Below are 24,513 nucleotides of genomic sequence, written 5' to 3'. Positions count from 1 at the left end.
CTCTTTCTCTGCGGCTCATAAAGGATTGTGTCCCGTGTGTGATGTGGCAGAGGAGCCGTGCAGTCAGAATGAACTGATTACGGACGAGGGCCAACGTGCCTTTGAGTCATGGCACCGAGCAGCATTCTTCAAGCGCTTAAAAATAGTAACAGTTGGCTTTTTTCAGGTTTGTTTTTCTCATTGGAGGACTTTGGGGCATCCACTGTCAGCTTTTTTGGAGACTCAAATCATAACCAGATTCTTTTTTTTTCTTCTACTTCCCCTTCCCAATCTCTTCCCCCCTCCTCTCCAATTTTCTTCCATCTTGTTATTGGTTAGTTTGTTTAATCTTGTGAAAATTGGCTTAGCGTGGGAAAGGCAGAATTCTTTTGGGGATAGGTTGTGTTGTTTTTGGGTTGCGCGTATTGTTGCTTTTTTTTTTGCCGTTTGTTTGTTTGTTTTCTTTGTCAGCGCAGGAAGAAAAAGTGCCAGCTTGTGCCAAAACCTCATGAAGTACAGATAAAAAGGGGCTGAGTGAGAGGGAGGCCGCAACACCGCGACAAAGATATGGGCTGTCTAAGCAAAGAGCTTTACAAATGACAATCTCCAGGGGGAAACTGGAGGGAGGAGGAGGGGTGAGGCAACATGAGGGAAGGAAGGGAGGCGAAGAGGAGAAACAAATGTGGATGGATTGGTGGGAGGAGAAGGGGAAGATGGGCACCGGGGGGGAAATAACGCCGAGCAGCGAAGAGTAGGAGGGGGACGAGAGGGGAAACATTCCCCCTTGCCCACATTAAAGACATAAAAAAGAAAACAAACAGAAAAACATGTCTGACATAAAGAGGCTGGTTTCCGCGGCGACAGCACAATGGCTGCCTGTGGCTCTCGGGGCCCTCGCCGTCCCGTCTGGGGCCCGGCACCAGCGAAAGTCACCGCAGTCACAGGGCCCGTCCAGCGAGTGTGTGTCTGTGTGTGTGAAACATGGTGAATGTCATCACAGGCCCAGTGCTGTGGGAACCGCCATGAAAGGGACCCCACTCGGAAGCCACAAAAGCTCCTTTCTGCTCCTTCTCTTCGGCTTTTAGCCTCTTTATTTATCTTTGCATAGGGGGGAGCCGGATGAGGAGGGAGGACTCTCTCTCTCTGCCCCTCTGTCTCTGCTCTCGCTCTATATCTCTCTCCCTCTCTGACAGACAGTATGACCCATCGCTGCAGCCATCCCGCCCTCTTGACACCTCGAATCACAGCATCCGCTACTTCCAACATGTATATACTGACTGTGTCTAACAGCGTTTCTCTGCTGCTTTATTCACACCTCATATCAGCTCAATCAGAGCATAAAAAAACACAATGCACCTCTGTGGAGACGCCCTATAGGAACAAACCTGGCCTTTCCCGGAATGCCTCGTATATTCAGGTTATTCCGAGTGAATCGTGGAGACGGCCAGACAGCCAGTGCCACAGGTCCCAGGCATTCCTTATGTGTCTGAAAGGCAGATAATTCCCTCATGGGTCCAGACCAGAGAGTGCCAAACTACTCCGGTGCCAGTTCCCATGCCAATCCAATCTGGATCCTAGTGACTGAGCGGCCAGCTACAGGCTGACTATTACAATGGCCTCATACCAATAAGGAATCAACAGATTTTGAGGGTTTACTGTATGTCAGCAGCACTTGCATACAGCAGGGCTCCATGCAGGGCTTCTTTCACCACATTTGGCCTTTCACTAAATCCTCCACAGGGCTTCGAGACAGTGAATAAACTTTTGAGTGGCTTGATGCTACTTGATGAGATTTGGTCGAATTTTTGGGATGCCTTGTACTTTAAAATTTATATTTTATAAACATAACAGGCCACAGCTGTGAATAATATGGAGAATATTTAGAAAAATCTGTATTTTTACTCTTGATTGTACTTTTACTGTATTTAAATTAACAACAATGTGATTGTTTTACGGGCATTTGCTATTATTTGGAGGAAAAGTTAGTTTTCTTGGTTTGTTAAATAACAAGCAATAGTAAAATCCTCTAGCAAAATCACCACCGTCCATGTCAGAATTCTATGCTTTGACAAATAGTAGATTGTTTTTTGCATTGTGTATCACTGTAAAATGAGATGTTTTTTTATGTATTTATCAGCTAAAGAGTATAACTCTCTAGAATTCTTTACAGTTTTTAACATTAAAGCACCACAAAAACATTTTTACAATGCAGCAGTGATACAAATAATAACAAAATAACATATGTGAGGTTTTAAACCTTTAAACATTGTGATTTTTCTTTGTATTTTTGTATTAAAACACTATCTCTAATCAGTTGTTTTTGTTGCTGCATGTTATTGCTGATCAGTGAACTCTGGGTTTCTGCACTTGCAGTGATTTTTTTATTTTTTGGGTTTGTCATGAATGATTACATTCTTTGTTTCTGACTGGGAAATTTCTCCTTTTAACTTTCAAAGGAAGTTTAGAATGAAATGATGACATTTTGCAAATGTGAATGATATTCCATTTTAAGTTATTTTATATTTGCTTCCTCATTGCGACGACATTTTAAATGTCTCTTTCATAACAGCCTGTTTTCCTAATATGTCTTGTTTTAATGTATTTTTGTGCCTTATGTAAATCATTTCAAATTGCATATCTGTGGTAATGTTTTCAGCAAGTAAGCTTGCGCGGGATATTTTTCATTGATTATATTAAACCATTATTGCTTATAAAAGTGCCCTTTTGGGCAAAATAAAGGTTTACTGTGCGTTCTGATGTATTAATTTAATCCACTTTTATTTGTGTTTCTCTTTCAACAGGTTTGAATTCTTCTGAGTGTCTTTTAAATGTGGAGTATATAATTTGGGGTGGGAATAATGTCACTGGAAGCTGGTTTTCTGTTGCTGAAGCACACAGCGCAAGTAATCAGAGACATATCTGATCAGTTATTCAGCTTAACACGAAGGCAGAGAAAAAGTCACAAACAAAATATCCTGCTGAGCTGGTTCCATCTCACAGACTTTCAAACAATAGCAATAGTCATGCATCAGAAACAATAATTGCAGCCGAGTGTTTGTGTCTTATAAATTGTGGCTTTGCACTGTCCACATTCGTGTGAGGGAGTTGCGTGGTGTGTGTGTGTGAGTGTGTGTGTATGAATCAGTTCATGGCCTCATGTGTACGTCCTTGAGCGTTTGCACGTTCATATTTGAGTTGTGCGTGTGTGTGCAAATTGTAAAAGTATGAGCTTGTTAATTTCAATAAGGGACGTTTGCCTTGTTGTGGTTTGGTGGGATGGGAGGGAGACGACTTGAAGTGGCCGACCAAGATCGCCAGAAATCTCCCAGAATTCCATCCCACCATCCAGTGCCAGCATTCCCTCTCTTCGCTCTTCTGTTGAGTCTCCATGCGCCCCCCCCCCCCATCCCTCCTCCCCCACCCCCACCATGAAACCATTTTTATAATTAATGTATTTATTTATTCATTCATCTTCTTAATTACTTTCCATTTCTTGCTTGGGTTTTCATGCCTCATCCTGGAACGGTTGGGAAGTGTGGCCGGCCTCGCACGAGTCAAAACCAGAGTGATCTCATTAATATAAAATGGTGATACAGAGAGGAAAAGTTGATCTTTGAAGAGAAGGAGCAAAGGGTGGGTGGGTGATAAAAATAACAACAGAGGAGACTGAAGCTGGACTTCATAGATGTGTTTTTCCCCCCTCTTCCTTTCTTCCCAGTTTTCTCATGCTGAAATGAGATCCAGATCTGAATTAAGGAATGATTGGTAATGAAAGGATATGTGGATGGGGGTTGTTTAGAGGGAGAGAAGAAGGGAATTCTCTTTTCTGTTAGTCCTGACTCATACTCACCACACTGCGAGCCCCCCTGGTGATGGTCACACTGATTACTGACAAGTGGGTGTACAAACACACGCACAAGCACATGTTTTCAGTTATTTTACTACTTTACACATATGACATGAGAAAATGCTGGAGGATAGGGCTGAATTACACCCAGTGTAAGCCAGATGAAGATTAAAAACGTGAAAGTATTTTTTAAAAAACACCTGATTTAGGGAGCTCGTTACCACTCAAAAACGACACTTTTCTCGCTCAACAAATAAACACAAAGATCTGGCGCATTGTGCTACGTTTAAACTAACACACCCTTCCAGTCTGCCAGGCAGGAAGAGACACACTCAGCTGGGCATTGTGTGGAAAGGGGGGCACGCCGCTCGGCCTCCCTGCGTCTTTCACATGCACATATGAACACACACACCGCTGGGTCAGTCAGGCATCGCTCCTAACAACCGGCGCCTGGGTCTCATGTTTCCATGGCAATCTGTAGCAGTAATCTTCCCACGGTGGCAGCGGAACCAAGTGTTGCAAAGAGCGGTGTGTGTGTGTGTGTGTGTGTGTGTGTGTGTGTGTGTGTGTGTGTGTGTGTGTGCGTTATAGAGTGTGTAGAGAGAGAGCGCTATCTTGTCCGGTGAAGAGCCCAGATGTTCAGACACTCACTGGGCTGATTCCTCTCTTGACCTCCTTGATGCCATGATCCCAGACTAGAGTAAATGTGGGGCAAAAAGTTTTCAAAAGTTGGCTTTAAGCAGGTTTTGTGGTGCAAATCTGAGACTGGCAATTATTTGAGACAATTAAAGAGCTGAAATAGCTAAATCATGTAGTTCAATACAAGAATATTGATTAGAAGTGGAAAACTAGCACAAATCTTCATGTTTTTATCTCTGCATTTCCCCTCTCAGCTGTTTGTCTTTCACTTTCTTACAAAAAGTCGCCTCCTGTACTGGTCACCTGTGTGTCTCTACCATCACAAGAAGTTCATAATTCCCACAGCCCTCACCTCTCTCCTTCAGCCTCCCTCCCACCGCCATTGTTCCACAAAGCAGCATAATTAAAGGAGCAGAAAAGAGAAAGGAGGACAGAAAGAAGGGAAGGGAAAGCAGGATGAGATTGGAAGGCTAATTGACGGAGGATGACTGAGCAAAGGAGGCGGAAAGATGGGGCTGTATGGGGGGTGTGGTGGAGGAGGGAGGGACGGAGGGACGGAGGGACGGAGGGGGCGACAAGCCGGGGAAGGGCAGATTAAAGGGGAGGGAGGGAGGGACAGGGAGAGGAGGCAGCGCGGGGGGGAGCCAAAACTGGCAACCCTGCCCCAACTGCCAAAGTCCTATTTTGTCATTGGGTGGCTGTGACAGAGAGAGCGAGCCAAGGGAGAAATAACAGAGAAAGGGAGAGAGAGAGAGACACTATGATTGGATGCCAGTGATAGAGGGAAAAGACTAAAAGCAGCTTGTGAATTTTCTTAGTTGTCATGGGCCCTTGGGGGTTGATCAAGTGGTACCGCTGACTCACCGAGGACAGGAGAGGAGACACGCGAAGAAACAACAGCAACAAAACAAACACCGCTGACAAGAAGTAACTAAGGACAACAAGGCTTTTATAAGTAACCGGCGGAAGAGAGACAGAGAGTGAGGGGCAACCCGGGTGAGTTCTTCGTCCAGAGCGAGACGCTCAGCAGAGAGAACGGCCGACCAGATCATCAGATCCGTCATCCATCATCAATCCTGCCAGTGAGGAAGAGGCAGAGAAATGAAGAGACCTCACGACTACAGCTCCCCGGACTCGGACACAGACGAGTTCATTGACGTGGGACAAGAAGACAGCTACTGGTGAGCATCTGCCAAACACACCTGAGTCCGCAACACCTGCAATCCTGTCACACCTTACAGGGAAATTACACAGCTCAGTTTACAAGCAAATTTGACTTAATGTTGCAGTAGAATGAGGCCTTTACACAAAAAGCAACGGGAAAAGTGTCAGTTTTAGGTCCCAGACGCCTTGAAGAGAAGCTGCTTCCTAAAGAAACATTAAAAAAAACTTTGACCGTGTTAGTTAAAAGTTTTCTGCATTTAGATTAGTTTTTCCACGTAATTAAAAATCCTGTCATCCAGATAAACCTAAGCTGTCAGTGTAAAAATGAGTTTCCCAGAGATCCCGTCTTCTGTGAAGTCATTCCTGCTTTTTGCTACTAATACACGTGCACATCAGTAAGTACAGAGGCTGTGGTAAAAATTATAGGTTAAAAATGACGTTGGGCCTGTCATGTCTGAATCGTGGAGACAGGAGCTGAGGTCACGAGCAGGATTTTCAAACTCGGTCCTGTTTGAAAGTAAATGTTTTGTAGATATATATGTATATATATAATATTAAAAAAATATTGTCAAATCAAATGAAATAATGTGAATACAGTTCAGATTTTTTTCCTTATTTCTGGCTGATTCGTAATTGCAAACCAAAAAATGAATTTAAAAAAAATAATCTTTTCCTGTTCTGGAAGTCTCTGATGCCACATAAAGCAGAAAAAAACTAACTGTCCAATAAAGCAACAGGCAGCAACAACCCAAAAATTAAATATATTTCGTGGCATTTTGTAGGAACATATGATGCACACGGTGTTTGTGAGTACAGTGAGATGATTTTATTACATAGCCTTTCTTTGATTTATGTCAGAAATGGTGAGATTTAATTCATGATCAGAAATGCTGCAGTTTTAAATGTTCCTTTTTCTTGTCAGTGGAGCTGTACTCAGGTTATAAATTTATCCAGGAGGGTTTTGCTCATTATTAAATTCTGTTCATTTCAATTATATTTGAACTGAAAAATGAACAAAAACATCCAAGTTTCCTGTGCAAATTTATAGGAAACTTGGGTGTTTTTGTTCATTATTCAATTTTTTTTAATGAATACAGTAAAATACAGCGTTTTAGAAAAATATGCTGGAAAATTAAGACAATGAGAACTTTTAAATTAGTGATAAGTTATGAACCTGTGTATCCTGTTTCAGTGTTGTAGAAAACTGTCTTAAAAACACTGAAATTACTCTGCAGACTCTCTTTTAAAATCCATTATACCATTTTACTTTTTAAGGTGAATTAGTCCAATTCTTTGGTCCACATTCCAGACATTCGGATAAAAGTCATTAATGATTAAAGTGTATTGCGTAACAGTGCATCTACAGAAAAACACATTCACAGCAGTTCTGGTTACATCACAGGCCCTGAACAGGCCAGTAACACTAAAGACGGTTTGGATAAATTAAATTGCCATGTGACATGCAAACAGAAGACAGCGCTGCCTTTTCAAGTCAGCCCCATCAAACATAAACCTAAACAAAAACACACAGCTAAACTGGCAGCCTTCATGTTCAAATCTAATAGAAACGCAGTAAGTCTCTGGTGGGGCAGTTTGATGGAAACTCCAAGCTGTCAGGCTCTTTCAGGCCCGTAAGATGAGAGTTCACAAACAAACACAATCCATATTGAGTGACTGTACTCGGCGCAGCTCAGATCCCATGCTGCATTGCTGGAGCCCCATGCGAGCGAAAGCGTCGCCCCGAGGCTATATAATCATCTTTCTAAAAGTGCTTTCGCTCAGATGGAAAGGAGAACAGCATGTCATTTCACTGAGACTAATGTCCAGAAACGCATTAAACCAAAAACAATCTCATCTTCCCTCCTCTCCCGGGTACTCCTCTGTGCCCAAAAAACAAATTAGATTGAAGGGGAGCTGATGTGCCATCCAGCCTCTGTGTCATATTAAGGAGGGTAATAATAACAATATGCAGGAGAATCAAAGATATTCTCTCTCTGTGTGCCACCTCCCATCTCCCTCATTGCTCTGTTTCTTTTACTCTATGCGCATGGTACAGTCCAGTCACCGGGTCCATGTCTCCAGGCAGCGCCTCACAGATTCTGGCCCGTAAGAAGAGAAGAGGGGTGAGTGTTTGACACCTCCCGATCTTCATCTGTCCTAGTTCTGTCTCTTTGCTTGGCTCTGAATGTCCTCTTCTTGATGTGTAGATCATAGAGAAAAGACGCAGAGATCGCATCAACCACAGTTTGTCAGAGCTCCGGAGGTTGGTGCCCAGTGCCTTTGAGAAACAGGTAACTGCCTGTAAAGAATATTTACAATTCTTTCAAAGTTGCACAATAAAACTAAACTTTTAACAAAAAATCATAATTTTGACAAGTAAAATGTTGCTCTGCTTCACCTGTAGGGTTCATCGAAGCTGGAGAAAGCAGAGATTCTGCAGATGACAGTGGACCACCTCAAACTGCTGCATGCCATGGGAGGAAAAGGTGAGAATTCTGTTGAGTCTGTTGAACTTTTTAACTTTTTTGAATTGTCATTCACTTTCTATGGAGCATTGACAAAAAAGCCCTTGAAGCAAAGCTGGAAAAGAAACTAAAATTTAGCAGAAAGCAAAGAAATATTATTTATTGCCTTCGTTTTACTTGGAAAGCTTGAAAAATCTAGGGTGGGTTTGTTTTTATAGCATTCCATTAGGTTTATTCAGTGCATGACTAAACTCTGTTGTTCTCCCTCAGGGTACTTTGATGCGAGAGCTCTGGCAGTGGACTACAGGACCCTGGGCTTCAGGGAATGTGTTGGAGAGGTGGTGCGGTACCTCAGCTCGCTGGAGGGGGAGTCCCCGGACCCTATCGGAGCTCGCCTGGTCTCCCACCTCTCCCACTGCGCCAGCGAGCTGGACCCCCTCCTCCTGCAATCACCCCCGGCCTCCACCCTGCCCTTCCCTCCGTGGCCCTGGGCGTCCTTCCCTCAGATCTCCCCCTCATCGCCAGCGTCCTCCTCACCTCCTTTCCCCGGCGGCCGAAGGGATCTGGCCCTCCTGGGCAGCTACCCGTCACCCGCCTCCCTCCGCCTCGCTCCCCTGGCTGGGTGCCAGCAGGGTGCACCACCGCTCCTCGCACCCACAGCTCTGGCCACCGTCCACAGGGTGCCCTCCCTCACAGCGTCCCCCAGCTTAGCCCCCTCCAGACCAACCCAGCCGTCCCCTCACAGCACCACCCGGGCCTCACCTCTACCTCTCCCCACCCCTTCCTCCTCCTCCCCCTCCACCTCCTCCTCTTCTGCCACTTCGTCATCTGCTGCCCCTCCGCAAGTCTCTTTTAGGCCCTTTGCACCTCTGGGGTCGCCCACAGTGCAGCGCAGGGGCTTGAGCGGATCAGCCAAGGCGGCCCAGGGATGGGGGACTGAGATCGGAGCTTTCTGAGAATCAACTCCGTTTCCCAAATGAACTCTGTGCAGTGGACATGGACCTCTCATGTGCACCATGTAGCAAACATGATACCTTTGGAGCAAGAAGTGTTGAACCTTTTATGATGATTGTTTCTGCTTTTGAGGGATTCTAAAAGCCATATCAGACTGTGGGTGAAGTTTCTGAATATAGCAATCAGTATATAATGGAGTAATGAAAGAATGTGAAGGTTTGAATAAACAAATAGAAGAGGGTCCAACAGAGCCATATATAAAGTCTAACGCTCAACAGAGGGATGTTGAGTTGTTACTGATCTTTGGACCGTGATCTTTCCTTTTTTTTCCCTCCAAAACATTTATACGTTTGATTAATTTTTTCTTTTCTGAAGAATGTTTGCCTATAAAGACAGAGTGCCTTTACCGCTGCTTCATGTTTTCTCTGTTGTTGTTTTTCCTCTCTGTCTGTACAAGTATATGCAAACATGTAATTGCAGCTGTTTGATCTGCTGTCAACACAAATGGCAAAGGAATGGTTAAAAAAAACTGCACATTTATCCATATTCGCCATGTCTCCAAACACTGCTTGCATGTTCCCCAGCCGTAACCCCCTTCGGTATCTAAGCTGTCTCCAGTGATGGCTGATGGGAGCTGTGGTCTTGTGGCTGCTGAGGATAAACATGGTGGGAGATGGTGATGTTTTTGGGATGCCGCGGCGAGGCAAACAGACCCATCACTTTGCCCTCTAATTGGCAGTCCCCTGTAATTAACTTTACCCTCATATCAGCCTATGTATCTTCCTCTCCTCCACTGTCTCTCTGCCATTCTTTCTCTCCAATCTTGTGGTACACCAGCGGATATCTTCTCTCCCTGTTTGTCTGCGCCACTGTCTCCTCAACAATGGACAGACAGAAAAGAAGAGGGCAAGAGGGAGGAATGGAGAGAGACCGACAGAGAGAGAGGGGAAAACAAAAGGAAAAGATCTGAGGAGCTGTGGTTGGGTGACTGATTCGGCGTAGACGTTCAATAACAGGGTGGAAGGGAGGCAGGAGACAGGGTTAATGGGGAGATGAGAGGGACTGTGAGGGGGTTGAAAAGGACAGAAGGAGAAAGAGTGTGAATCACAGAGAGTTGGCCAGCATGTACAAGGGCGCACAAGAAACCCCTTGAACAATGATGAATGACAGTTGCGACGAGTTGTTTCTCAAGAAGATCAGCATAATTGTGCCATGCTTCACCAAAAAGTGCTCGGCGGGGATGAGAGAGCAGAGAAGAGGCTGGTGTGTGTTTACTGCTGGAGAACGCTTTGATCTACTTCAGGATGCAATGTCTGTGGTCTGCGGTCCAAAAAATGTGTGTGTTCCGCAAAGTGCATATTGTTTATTTGAGTGAGTGTGCTTGTGTGTGCTCAAGCCAGTCTCATGCGCTGTCCTTCCCCATGTGTGTGTGTGTCTGTGTGCTTTTGCTGAGTATTTTGTTTATGTGGTGTGCACACACGCCGTGTGTGTGTGTGTGTGTGTGTGTGTGTGTGTGTGTGTGTGTGTGTGTGTGTGTGTGTGTGTGTGTGTGTGTGTGTGTGTGTGTGTGTGTGTAATGTGAGTATTCAGGGCTGGCGTCAGGACTGAACCGCGGTGACGGCGTGGCTCTCGTGCGAGGCCGGCCGGCGGTTGGACGGACGGTATGGTGGTGGAATGTTTGTGGAGGGTGCGAGCACACACACACAGAGACGTACACACAGACAACACACAAACGCAGACACACACAGGCTGGATGGCACTATTCTAGCCTCTGAGCGGAGGAGCCAGAGTCACCACCACAGCTTCCAGGAAGGACAACCACAGTCACACTGCGCTGGGTTTCCCACGGGGGAGGGGAGGCTGGAGGGAGGCGAGGAGGAAGGAGGGAAAGGAACGGGGGAGAAAGTCGGAGGGAAGTGCTGTGTGTTCGTGAGGGGAAGGGGGATATGGCACAAGCTGGACGAGGAAAAGAGAAGGGCTCAGTATGCAGGGAGGAGGGCAGAAGTGAGAGGGGGAAAACTCAGGAGGTGAGAGAACAATTTTTTTCCACACAAACTCATCCTTACTGACGCGTCACTGCTGAGTCTTTCACCTGAGCAGATTTTTTTTATAACAGAGTTCTGGCCAGTTTCTTTTGACTTTCCACCATGATGCTGGTGCCTGAGATCACTTGACCAAATACCCCAATTAGTGTAATTCCACAATTAAGAATTTGTAGCAAAATTTTGTTTTAAATCTTGTCTGTCCAGACTTGTTTAAGTCTCTCAACCTCCACATTTTCACTTCTTTTAACCCCCCATAATCCAGAGACTTCATGTCAGAAATATTGCATCTCAAGCATTTTTTTTTTTGCCTTAATAGCAGCATAGTTCCATATAGTGTTTTATAAATTCCAGAACAGATGAAATGAAACAAGCAGCTAACATCATGACAGAGCATTTCTACCTTCACACTGCAGTAAACGTAACAGTCTCAAAAACATGGATTTGAGGCACCAGATTTCAAATATAACAAAAGTTCTCCACATCATTCTTTTCAGAATCAGTTTCTGCTCCGAACATGTATGAATTACTCCAATATTATAGCAGAACACTGTGCAGCAAAGAGGAGCTTTGAGCACTTTTTAGACGTACGATCAGTAACATTTTTGCCTCATCAGTCCATTAAAACTCTTACGCCATCATTCCATGATTGTTCCTCGTGTTTACATTCAGGCATCTGATTTTTGTCACTCACGCCTGATTAGACTTTACACCAAGTGATGTATAGTACAAAGTTTAGTTGGCAGCTGAGTAGCTTTCAAATTATGAAACAGAAGTGAGTGAGTAACGTGCTGAGTGATTTTTGGTGTACAAACTGTGTCTTGTCTTCTCCGTTTTGCTTCGGACGAATATTAGTGCTGAAACGTGGAAAAAATCCTTCCCTAAATCACTTCACACAGCTCAAAGTATCGCTGCTTGTGCGCGTCTATCTGTTAATGCGACTGTGCAGTTCAGACTCGTGCCATGTTGAAAGTGATACGGAAATGTTAATAGGTCCAACCTAGTAAGATTGACGGTGCGACTCTTTCAGGGGCATGACCAGGGTGCTCGTTCAGACACGATGCCGACATGTTCAGCAGCTGTCAGATCTACAGAACAGAGTCAGTGCCTAAATCTGCACATTCCATTGGAAGCCTCACTGTGGAGTTATATCGAAGCCATTTTAAGACTGCAGTTATTTTCATGTAAATAATAAACAAAAACAAATAAGTTTTCAGGGGTTTCATCAAAGACTTAAGAGGGACTTTAATTGTTAAGAACCTGCCTTCAGAACCACAGAAGATGTTATGTGACAGACTGACAAGGACTACAGTACTAATCATTCTGCAGTAGTACTAATCGAAGTATTTTAATCTGAAACTGTAAAAAAAAACTAATCATCACATTTGCAACAAAAATAGGCATAAAAGACTTAAACAAAAATATTAGGGAGAAAAGGTCTTGTGCAATATATACCAGGCCTGGAATTAAGCACATCTGGGATGATCCTGATATACGGTGCATATGAAGGTGAGAGCAACACCATCAGGCTGGCATTTAACTGCGGCCAAGGAAGAGAGCTTTTGGACAACAGTGAGGTATGCCTGTTCACAGCTGTGTAGATTTGAAGTTACAACTTTTGCTTGAAATTCTAGGGAAAGTAACATGGTACAGTTAAGTAACAATAAATCGCTGGACTGAATAAAAGGAATCCTTTTTCTTCTGAAATTACTTATCTGAAATATCTAATTTTGAGTCCTCAGGTGTAATTAAATCTGAGTTCATGACTTCATTATTCATTGTATTTCCATGAGAAGTGACTCTCCAGCAGTGGCTCATGGATATAGTTTAGTGACCTCTGCTGTCAAAACTACAAAGGTGCAGGAAAAAAAGAATTCCAGAGGCAAAGATGTATTTTCCCATCCATCCATTATCAGTACACCGCTTACTCCTCATTAGAGTCACGGGGAGGCTGGAGTCTATCCCAGCTGACTTAGGGCAAAGGAAAGGGAAACCCAGGACAGGTCGCCAGTCTGTCACAGGACAACCCGATGCTCACCAGAGAGCTTCACCTGGAATCTGTTCCTCTGCCTAAGCCTCTTGAAGCCATGGTTCTCGATGGCAAGCTCCTCTGGCAAGAGTGCCCACCACACCATCCATCCATCCATCCATCCATCCATCCATCCTTTCTCTATACCCGCTTTATCCTCATTAGGGTTGCGGGGAGGCTGGAGCCTATCCCAGCTGACTCAGGCGAAGGCAGGGGACACCCTGGACAGGTCACCAGTCTGTCACAGGGCTACATATACAGACAGACAATCACACTCATATTCACACCTATGGACAATTTAGAATAATCAATTAACCTCAGCATATTTTTGGACTGTGGGAGGAAGCCAGAGTACCCGGAGAAAACCCACGCATGCACAGGGAGAACATGCAAACTCCACGCAGAAAGATCCCCACTACGCCACTGTGCAGGCCCCCACCACACAACCTCAGTAAAAAATTACATTCTTGAAAAAACACAATGAAAAGCTCAGTTTTCACTTTGTGAATTCAGCTCAACACTACCTTTTCTGGCTTCAGAAAAAATAACGTCTACAGCAGGATTACTGCCTCAATCACCTCCAGGACTTTCACGTCCTCCTCCTGCTCTTTGGTCGTGTTTTTGTTGCCCTGTTTTATTGCCACTTCCTGTTTTGTGTCCATACTCACCTTCTGTCTTGTTTCAGGTCAAATGAGGCTCCCATCTTTGTCTGCTTTCCCACCTGTGTGATCATCTGGCCCTAATGTGCTCCACCTGTATGTCATTGTCTCTCTTGCTCCAGTGTATACATACTCACCCCTTACTCGTGTTCCTCACAAGTTTGTCTTGTGCCTCCGTGCCAACATCCCAGCCTTGCTTTTAGTGCTTAGTGCTTTTGAATGTTGCCTGTATTGACCACCCTTTATGCCTATGTATCTTCTATACCTCTGCCTAGTAATGGTGCTTTGCTGTACAATGAACTATTACTTTTACCTTAGTGACGAGTTGTGCGTCCTTAGGTCCTACTCCTGTTTGTACACATGTGATTCATGGGAACATAACTAACAGCAAGAAACAAAGAAAACCTGCTATTACTCGTGCAATCTTGAACAACACAAGAAACGCGCTGCTTCTTGTTGGTGAATTTTAATCTGTTGTTGTATACAGAACTCAGAATTTATGACACTTGTACACAGAATTCTTATCCATTGGTTTGTTCTGAATGTGTCAACAATTTCACTCATGAAATTCTCTGACCTTATCAGAAACTTTTAGCCTACATTACATATGTTGACAAAAGAGCATTGTCATATCGGAACCACATTCAGATAAGCGTCTGAGTTTTCTATTTTTGACCTGAATTATGCAACTCACACTGCACATTACTGAAAGCACTGGCCAGCTTTATCTTTAAAATACATAAACATATATTTTCTCTGCAGATGAGTCAACATAGTAATTCAGTCATTCTGAGTAGATAACATATAAAGTAACACAATAACATGTCAGTAGCATAAATGATAAGCAATGCACTTACAGCTGAGCATATTTTCACATCATCGTTTTTGACCATTGCATAATCAGAAAAAAGAGTTTTGTAAATAATATTTCAAGAAATACTGTAGAACAATTTAAGAAACAAACAGAATCTTAGTAATTGCAAACATTTCACTACTTTGTTTTCATTCAGTTGACAGTGCTGTGCATCAGGAGAGTAGAGAGGATGTCTGCCTGTTCCAGGGAAATCCACGTTCTCCTGGAGCTCTCGATTGCATTCTACAGCCATTAAAAAAGAGACGTATCCATGTATCAGAAAAGTAATCCTAATGTAATAACACATTTTTCAAACCACATATTACTGGTGAAACAAAGACATGTACATGTGATCAAACATGGGTAACACTAGGTCCTGTCAATACCATACATGTTGCATGTATTCCCTTGACTGAAGGAAAGACTGCAGAGGGAGAGCAGACAAACCACAATCAAACTGGCTGCCATCATTTAGTTTTGCTGGTACTGAGATCCTGAAGCATAACTATAGCTAAAGAAATGGCTAAGTTAATCAAAGGACTATTTCCCAGTAACAGCTTTGATCTGTTTGCAGATCTGATTGTTGATACACTCAGCTACTCATTTACAGTGGTCTAATGTCCAGCTACCTTTGTGTGCAGTGACCAAGGAAACAAACCTGATTTCACCCTAAGGGTTCATTTTTGTTTATATTATATTTACCAAAAAATCCCACACTATCTGATTTTTATGATGATGTTTATAGTAGCGCTTATGTGAACTTTATATAATCTACACTGAGGTTGTCCTTTCACCTTTTTCGGGTATCACTTTGACTAAAAGCTTCACAGTTTCTCTGCTTTGTGTTTTCATGTCTCTGTTGCAACATGCAACAAAATATAAAGCCTGTTACTGCCTTGTTTCAGTCACTTCACTGTTTTGCAGGAATAAACACGGGTAAAACTATGCGTATATTCCAGTAACTATACTTAGTATCCCTGAACTAAATAGAGCACACACACATGGGATTTCATCGTGCAAACAAATCTTAATCACAACATTATTGTTTAGCCCTGTGTCTAAGTTCTATCCATACTCCTGACTTCCCAAATGAATACTCAGAATCGTCTCTCAAGTCAAAGCAAAATGTTATTTGCACAAGGAATCACTTGAACACAGCAGAGTCTGAACGAGTGACTGGCAATAGGTGGAAACACTTTAGTTCTTAAGCAGGCACATGAACAAGTTACATTGGTATTATCAGTTGCTGAGCAGCCAGTTTCAACTGGCTGCTTACAGGATCAACTTGTTATAGTTTCATGTCCAAAGTTAAATCATGGAAATTTACTGAGCACAGGGTTACAAGAGTTCAGTTACACAGGTACACAGTAGTTTGAAATCATTAAGAGGATTTAATCATTAACAGCTGACTCCACCTCCCCTCAAAAGTTATATAAAATATAGAAGTTCTTCAATTAACACTTGAGCCGTAAGCAGAGGTGACTGTGAGGCTCCACAGAGAAAAACTGTCATTGGTCGAAATGTTCTGTCTTATAAAGGCAGCGTACAGTGGAACAGTCTGCCAATGACAGTGAGGGAGATCCCCACCTTTACAGCTTTTAAAATTAAACTAAAAGATTGGCTTAGGTTAACCCAAACCTGTGAGCATAATTAATGTAAAATAATAAATGCACCTTAGGGTAATGTGCAATGCACTATGGCACCTTAAGAGCGAATGTGCAATGCACTATAGCACTTCATGGGAAGTATTTTTAGAAATTATACTGTATATTTTTATAAACCAATTTAAATAATTTCTATTTATTAGTATGTACACCACTAAATTCACCTTAGGGCAAGTGTGCAATGCACCAAAACACTTAAAAAAGTCCATTTACTGTGATATTTTGCTTTGTTTGGGTGACTTTGCGGGGATCCTTTGTTTGATCTTCTATGGAGTCTTGTGGATGTAAATTGTCCTTGTATCTTGTCCTCACTGTGTCTGTCCTACATATAGTCTCTCTTTATTGTTATAGTATTGTTATCAGGAGGTTATGTAATCACCGGAGTTTGTTTGTCTGTCTGTCTGTCCATCTGTGTGTGTGTGTGTGTGTGTGTGTGTGTGTGTGTGTGTGTGTGTGTGTGTGTGTGTGTGTGTGTGTGTGTGTGTGTGTGTGTGTGTGTGTGTGTGTGTCTGGTGGCCATCTCTCAATTGTCCTTCGACCTTCAAAAAATTCCTGGATCCAGACGGTGATTCGGATCACCTCCAAAATCTAATCGATTCTTACTCTTCCGGACATCCTGTAAAAATTTGGTGAAAATCCGTCCATGACTTTTTGAGTTATGCTGTTAACAGACAAACAAACAGACAGACAGACAGACAGACACACACACACACACACACACACACACACACACACACACACACACACGCACACACACACGGACACACAGACGGACAGACAGACAAACGGCATGGCGGAGGTATGCGCTCTCCGAGTGCTTTTCTAGTTGTGATTTGTGATTCCTCTGTCCTCCTTTGTCCTTTTGTATTTGTGAACTGTTTATTTCATGTTTTATGTGACACATTACATCAACCTGGCAGGGACAACAGATGGAAATTAGCCTTTGGCTATAATCTGGCATATTTACACTTGTGTTCATTAATATGTACTGTCCCTATGAAATAAATAAATAAAAATAAAATAAAAATAAACAACATCATAATTTTAGAACAATACTGCATACGGAAGGATAAAAGAAGAAGTGTGGTTTAAAAAGCAGTGTTCATGTACACACATGGATTGATTGGGAAGTGAGATGCAGTCTTAAACCGATGTGTGCAGGCTTTAGTCAATAGGGTGAGAAAACACACAAAAAGAGTAATGTTTGCCTGTTAGCTGTGACAACTTTAATTAGTTTACCACAGGATTTAACTTAAACTGGTGATGTTTCAAGTTGGTTACAGTTCCTCAGAGAGAATCCAGACACAACATTGGTCAGTTTGGTAACTTTGGGGAGAGCAGGCATGGTGATGACACGCTTCAGATAGCAGCGACGCCTACAACACAAGAAACATCTTCAATCAAGCACCAGAAATACAACTGATATTGAATTAAGAAAACAAGCAGGGTTACAGCAACATCTTACTACTGAATGTTAAATGCCAAATGATTTCTGGGTAATAATGTAATGGCTGACATGACTGGATTTTGAGCAGATTTGAAGCAGATTTGCATGCATGCATAATGAGGAAATACTGTACCAATAATTCTGGTCAGAGAAGTTGTTATGGACATAGGTGTAGAATTGGCAGGTAGGATCATCAGTACAGGTCCTCTGACATTGGTCTGCATCATCCATCAGCTCAAAGCGAATATCAGAACCTCGGAAATCTACTCCCTCCTGAGCCACCTTCAGCCAGTCTGTTAACAGAGATGAATAAGGTTAACTTCTGCTGCAACCTGAACACACAAACAACATACTGAAAGGACAGATAGACACAGCATGTGTACGTGGTGAATTATTTAGATACTATAGACTGCAAACTAACCAAATCTGGTGGGAAACTGTATTGTTTGTGAAATGAGAGAGTACCGTGGCCAGGAAGCTATTTTCTGATAAGTACAGAAAACGACAAAATCTTTTGGTAAATGGTTGTATTTATATAGCGCTTTCATCCAAAGCGCTTTACATGATATGTCACATTCACCCACTGATGGCGGAAGCTGCCATGCAAGGCACTAACCACAACCCACCAGGAGCAATTAGGGGTTAGGTGTCTTGCTCAGGGACACCTCAACATGAGCACGACGGGCCAAGGATGGAACCGGCAACCTTCCAGTTACAAGACGGCCACTCTACCCACTGAGCCATGCCACCCCTTTTGAGATGTTTCAGTTAAAACGACAAGTGTGAAGGTCAAGCTTGTGCTAGAAGTCACCAAAGAGGATCATTAAGGTCAAGATAAATTGTCTATCAAACATAAATAAGCCAATCTCTCTTGAGATATTTCACTGGAAAAGTAAAAGCAGGATCGAGCAGGTCACCATCTACTAGCACTGTTTGAGCCTGATTAAAAGAAATGGGTAAATCTATAACTTGAAGTTAGACCATAAACAGTTAGCATGGTATGTGGTTTGTGATGATCTCCTCAAAGCGTGTCCTATCTCACAGGTCCGGTGTTGATCAGTGGTACATACTGTTATCAGGCTGACAGAAGCGTGTTGGCAGTCCTGATGTGTATCCATCTCTTGCTTTGGTCACCATTTGGTTTGGATTGTTCTTCAACTGACAACTGAAGGTATTACTGCAAAGTCAATGATAATTATTAACAATTAAAGCATGTCTGAATTTTGACGTATCCACAAGCAGAGAACAGATTTGACTGAAAAGGAAAATCGGCGTCAGGACGGTCAAGATAATGATGCCGGAACAGTGAATAGGCAAATACAATTCAGGGCACAACAACTTATTGGAGTTTTATTGGACTACCAGTAACTGTGGCCAGCATTCGACATGAAAGATTGTTTAAACATTTGTGTCACTCTGAGAGAATGTGTCAAAAACACAGTACCTGACATAAGTGAAGTAGGTGCAGCTGTGATGATGAGAGCACAGAGCCTGACAGTGTTCAGGAGAGGCAGCATCTAGGACAAGGCTGTTTTGTCCTGAGATTTCAATGCCTGGGAACAGTTTGCTCCGACATACTGTTAAAAATATAATCAATACAGTGAGAAAAGAACCACATACAGCCATGGCCATAAGTTTGGACACAGCATGATTACTATGTCTGTTTTGATGTCTATTACAGAGCATAACTAATATTTTTTGACAGCACCAGTTTAATTAGTCAACAAATCAACAAAGGATATAATATTTTCAATAAATTCCAACAATTGGAACAACTTTGTTCCCAAAACATAATATTAGAAGAAAATAACAAAAAAAATGCAGTACTTTCACAACCGAATTTGGTAAGAATAACAAAATGACACCAAACTCTTTTGATGTTTTTTTAAAATATGAAACTTAATATAGTTCTCAGGAGTTGTGTACTGTATTGTAAGTGACAATTTTGTGGTATTTTCTAAGATTCACAAGGGTCATGGTACTTGTGTCCAAACTTATGGCCATGGCTGTATCTATGACACTGGTTGTGACTGTTTGTGTACCTGTGTCATAGTTTTGAGCTGTCATTTGTGCATTGTGGGAGAATCCAGATGTCACACCAGCCTTTCTTTCTACAATATCAGTCCTTGGTATATTCCAGCTGAATTTAAGATGACATTTATACCTAGAACAGAGCAAGAAATGACAGCATTATTAAAGATGGAGGCTATGATATCATGCCGCATATGTACGGATTCCTGAGCTAAATTGTCTTTCTCACTAAATGGATTCATTCAGTTCATTACTAATGAGGAGGTCTACTCAGCCAGGAGGAGCTTTGACAAGTCTAAGCAAACACAAGAGTTATATTAGCTTGGACACAGAAGTAAGAATTGTTGAATAGAAAGCTTGCATAGAAAGAAACCTCGGCATGGAGCTTGAAAGAAGACTCTATCAAGCTGAATTTTAGAAAATATGGGGTCAAGAAATATTGGAGCTGGACTTGTAAGAGAGCATGTTTCGTCTTTTTAAAATCTCTCTCTTATGAATCCACCCAATGGGAATAAACCTAATTTTTGCACCAATGACAAAGTGTTTCAAACTGTAATGTACCATTATGTGATTCTGATTTACCTGATTACCGTGTTTGCGAAGACCTCATTTGCAAAAGTAAAGTACTGACAGATTGGCTCCTGAGTGCAGACCCTCTGGCATTCCTCATAGTCAGCTGTGAACAAGAATCTATAGTCTGCACCTGGAAAGTCAATGTTCTGGTAGACCTGAGAAAAGCAAAGTTCTTTTACAGACAACAGAAACACAAACAGTGAAAGTTAAAAGGATGCAACCATACATTATGAATTAATCAAAGGCGTCTGTGGTTCCATAATGGTTGTGAGCTTACGGCTGTCTGGGATGCAGGGTTTCAGAGAATAGCCAGAGGTGACACCCAGTAGTGGAGTCTCAACATTGGGCTTCCCAGTGGGAGTGGACTTCAGGTAGCAGTAGAAGTGCCTGTAGAAGGGGGAAGATGGTTTAAGGCAGTACAGTGATGCAATGGTTAGCATTGTCACCTCGCAGCTCGAAGGGTCTACTTGTTTTGCTGGGGACAAAGCAAGAAACTGAGAAGTCTCGTATGAAAGAAATTTTAAATCTGCACTACTTGAGCCTTATGTACCAATGACAAGTCTCTTGAGGAAATGCTGGATTTAACCATAAGCTTCAGTAACAGGAAGAATGTGTGTGGTCATGTCAATAAATTCAACATGGCATGCAGATATAGATGCCAAATAAACTTTAATTGTTCATTAACAATGAAAGTTTACTGCTCAAACACCTCAAGCAGCCCCAGGTGGTTGATGTGCAGTTTGCACTGTGCCAACATTTACAAATTTCTCGATATCCTTCAGTAGTCTTTCATCTCCTCAGGAAAGCTTCTGTGGATACCACCTTTCAAACACACCCTCCCTATTGGGGAGCCCTGATGCAGGAGTGTGGGCTTCCTCAAAAAGTGGAGAGCTAACAAGCAAGTTGGAGTTATTCTCAATCTTGCCTGGAAGTGATGCAGCTGGTAAGAACAAGTCTAGCAGCAATGAAACACTTTGTTCAACCCTTGCTCCAATGGAGTGGCATGTAGGTTGAGTGGGTGGCTGCAGCTTCATCGACTGGGAGCCTAAGCTTGTGGACAGTGCTGCCCTGTTGGGAGTAGACCGTGGTGTTGCAGGACTGCAAGAGATGGAAGAAAATTTCGGCCTTACATCATACTGAGGCACAGAATCTGTTTCTTCTTCAGCTCCAATTTCACCTTTTGGCATCACCTTTTGCGAAAATCATGGTTGCTTGAGAATCAAGTTTGTACTCATAGCTAGACATGATTTGTTTTAAATTGTTTTTATTTTGTGCTATCTGCCTGCTGCCAATGTTTGCTATGTCTGCATCTATCAATGTTATTGTGATGTTTGTTGTATGATGCTGTGCTGTGTGGCTGTTGTGACTGGTATTGGTGTTATCACTGTATTTTAATGAATTATTTACTCTTATTTTGTTATGCTGTTGTTGGCATTTTCATCTGCCCAGGGACTACAGTTGGAAACTAGCTTTATAGCTAAAACTGGTACATTTACAGAAATGTTGATTAATGTGCACTGTCCCTGTTCAAATAAACTAATAAAATAAAATAAAATACAATGTCCAAACAGGCTCAGTGGAAACTGACTTATTTCGATTAATGGCCCTGTCTCTACATCAGAGTCAGCCACAGTTATCTCTTTGTCACCATCAAGGAAACCATCTTTCTTCAAGGAAGGTGGACCACACAAACAATATGATCTGCAGTGATCTTAGTGTCAAAGGACTGTAAGGATGTAGCAAAGACATAAACTTTTCCAAACACATCACCAGGTGTTTCTGCAGCATGATGATGGAGATCAACACATAGGCTCTGCAAGCTTGAGCTCAATAGATTTTCTGCAGCTGTAACATTGACAACATGCATTGCCTGGATGGGAGATTTGTGGAGATGCATATGCTGTGGTTGCAGGACAGCCGGCATTGCAGTGGCAGCATACTGACAACGCTAATCCTTGTGCTCCTTCTTTGTGAAAACATGCATGTCTGAGCCAATGTGCAACATGCCATCATCATCATGGTGGGCTGCTAGTCCACAATGTGCTAGCTCAGTCAGAGGGCTGTGGCCCAAATATATTCCACATGGTCAGCACAGCTAGCAATGGGTACTTCAATCAGAAACTCCTCATGGTCAGACAAAGTTGAGTTCTTTGGAGAGGAGGGGAGAGGGTCATGCAGCAAATTGTCTTTAGTGTAACTTTATCCAGAAACATGACCCATCTCTCCAGAGTTGAACACTGAAGCTGATGTCAGCACTCACACTCAGTCACATGAGCACCTAAGCGGACAATTCCCAAACATATGAGAGGTGCTTTGTTCTGGTCCTCGTGATGGAAAGAGAAGTCGTGCAAACAGACGACTTCTTCTTCGCTTTGGGCTTGGTGCTCATACTGAGACACGAAGCTCACAACTTACAAGAGAACATCAAAATTAGTGTTCTGTGAGCAGCCACACTTAACAACAGAGGGAGCAGCGGCTTACACCAACTGGGACCATTAAGTTAAATTTGAGTCAGCAGTAAAAACAGTTAAGTAGCAGTAGCTAGCTAGCCCGTCTTAAAAGAAATGTTTTCGGACCACAAACAGCATAGGAACTGAGGGACTGTGCTGACAGGTGCTTGTACAGCCATGCAGGACTTTGAAAATGTTATCACAGATCATCTGCCCTACTGACGTGAATAGAGATGTCTTCAGTTAGGCCAGGCGTAGTCTCACTCTCCACATGTAGGTTCCAGATCGAAGTCTGCCAATGGCTGATCATTTTTAATCAACATCTCCTATATGCCATGTCAAACACTTTGAGTTAGTCAACCAAAGGGGAATCTTCCATGACTTTTCTGATTGTAAACAATAAAAGACACACTTGACTGGTCACTGGTACATTTTAATCTACTGAAACAGGTAGAAGTACAGAATTTGTCCAACATCTCTCAGAAAAGTATGAGAATAACAATCAGACTGAATCATTGCATAATAATCCAGTATTTTTTTTAATGGTATCTCTAAATCGACTGAAAAGTAGTTGAATAAACAGACACTTAGCACTGGAAGAATGTGTACTCCTCTCACTTCTGTAACAATCTTTATTCACTTTCTTGACATCCGAAAGTATAATAGCTCTGGATTTAAAAAAAAAAACAAAACGTGTGAACACATTTGCTTGTGACGGTGGGTTTGACGTGATTTTTTTTCAAGTTTTACAGCGTTCCAGATTTGCTTTCAGTGCTTTGTTTTGTGGAAACATTTTAAATCAAATACATCACTCTTCACAAGTACTACTTAAAGTACCGTACCTGTTATCTCTGGTCCAATCAGCCCGGATGAAGGTGAAGAAGAGGCAGGAGGGGTGCTGGGTGCACAGCTGCTGACAGTGCTGCGCATCAGAAGAGTAGAGAAATTTGATGTCTGTTCCAGGGAAATCCACATTCTCCTGGAGCTCTCGATTGCATTCTGCAGACATTAAAAAAGAGATGTATCCATATATCAGAAAAGTAATCTGAACGTAGTAATACATTTTTCAAACCACATATTACTGGTGAAATAAAGACGTACATGTGATCAAACATGGGTAACACTAGCATCAATACCATCATTTTTTTTAAGTATTACCTTGACTGAAGGAAAGACTGCAGAGGGAGAGCAGACAAATCACAATCAAATTGGCTGACATCATTTAGTTTTGCTGGTACTCTGCAGGCGAAATGAGATCCCGAAGCACAGCGACAGCTAAAGAAGTGTTTCTGCAAAGACAAACTGGTCAAAGTACTATTTTTCAGTCCTAACTCTGATCTGTTTGCAGAATCGATTGTTGACACACTCAGCTACTCACGTGCAGTGGTCTAATGTGCAGCTACCTTTGTGTGCAGTGACCAAGGACACAAACATATTTAACTTTGTAGCACTGATAAACCATTCATTTAAAGCACACTAAAAACACACACACACAGCTTGATATAACCTGATATTTCTCAGGTGAACTTCGACCTCTCGTATCTATTAATAATTTTAGAGTACAGATGGAAAAGCGTTCGAATGTTCTGGCACCAAGACCTCAGGACAGTCTTCTGTGTTTCATTATCGTTTTATTGCTGGTCTGCAGACATATTAGTTTTTATGTCACGCAGAATGTGGTGACTGCATTGTATTTGACCTCTTATTGCCTTTTTAT

The 24,513-nt window shown here is 42.5% G+C and overlaps 2 protein-coding genes across 2 annotated transcripts; one reads left to right on the top strand and one right to left on the bottom strand.

The window, feature by feature from the left end:
- Positions 1 to 5,101: 5,101 nt before the first annotated feature.
- Positions 5,102 to 9,454, top strand: heyl (hes related family bHLH transcription factor with YRPW motif like). The gene is made up of 5 exons (XM_022218248.2): positions 5,102 to 5,646; positions 7,686 to 7,752; positions 7,837 to 7,920; positions 8,034 to 8,115; positions 8,365 to 9,454. Exons 1-5 carry the CDS (start codon positions 5,567 to 5,569, stop codon positions 9,048 to 9,050), a joined length of 999 nt encoding a protein of 332 aa, XP_022073940.1. The 5' UTR covers positions 5,102 to 5,566; the 3' UTR covers positions 9,051 to 9,454.
- Positions 9,455 to 17,493: 8,039 nt separating this feature from the next.
- On the bottom strand, positions 17,494 to 24,091 carry LOC110968374 (coagulation factor XI-like). The gene is made up of 9 exons (XM_022218238.2): positions 23,955 to 24,091; positions 23,639 to 23,795; positions 20,624 to 20,733; positions 20,356 to 20,518; positions 19,785 to 19,906; positions 19,187 to 19,319; positions 18,813 to 18,919; positions 17,876 to 18,035; positions 17,494 to 17,671 (listed from the first exon to the last, which is right to left on the bottom strand). The coding sequence occupies exons 1-9, from the start codon at positions 24,016 to 24,018 to the stop codon at positions 17,548 to 17,550; spliced, it is 1,140 nt and encodes a 379-aa protein (XP_022073930.1). The 5' UTR covers positions 24,019 to 24,091; the 3' UTR covers positions 17,494 to 17,547.
- Positions 24,092 to 24,513: the final 422 nt, after the last annotated feature.

Source organism: Acanthochromis polyacanthus, chromosome 11 (genome assembly GCF_021347895.1).
Source record: "Acanthochromis polyacanthus isolate Apoly-LR-REF ecotype Palm Island chromosome 11, KAUST_Apoly_ChrSc, whole genome shotgun sequence".
NCBI lineage: Eukaryota > Metazoa > Chordata > Actinopteri > Pomacentridae > Acanthochromis > Acanthochromis polyacanthus.
This window is presented reverse-complemented; position numbering and strand designations above follow the sequence as displayed.

What these genes read in the sequence shown, in the direction of transcription:
- heyl (XM_022218248.2), top strand. Translation starts at nt 5,567, where the DNA reads ATGAAGAGACCTCACGACTACAGCTCCCCGGACTCGGACACAGACGAG. An exon ending in CCAGTGCCTTTGAGAAACAG is followed by an intron (nt 7,921 to 8,033) that starts GTAACTGCCTGT and finishes CTTCACCTGTAG; the next exon opens with GGTTCATCGAAGCTGGAGAA. An exon ending in GCATGCCATGGGAGGAAAAG is followed by an intron (nt 8,116 to 8,364) that starts GTGAGAATTCTG and finishes GTTCTCCCTCAG; the next exon opens with GGTACTTTGATGCGAGAGCT.
- LOC110968374 (XM_022218238.2), bottom strand. Translation starts at nt 24,018, where the DNA reads ATGATGTCAGCCAATTTGATTGTGATTTGTCTGCTCTCCCTCTGCAGT. An exon ending in AGCTCAAAACTATGACACAG is followed by an intron (nt 19,320 to 19,784) that starts GTACACAAACAG and finishes TATTTTTAACAG; the next exon opens with TATGTCGGAGCAAACTGTTC. An exon ending in ACCTACTTCACTTATGTCAG is followed by an intron (nt 18,920 to 19,186) that starts GTACTGTGTTTT and finishes TTGACTTTGCAG; the next exon opens with TAATACCTTCAGTTGTCAGT.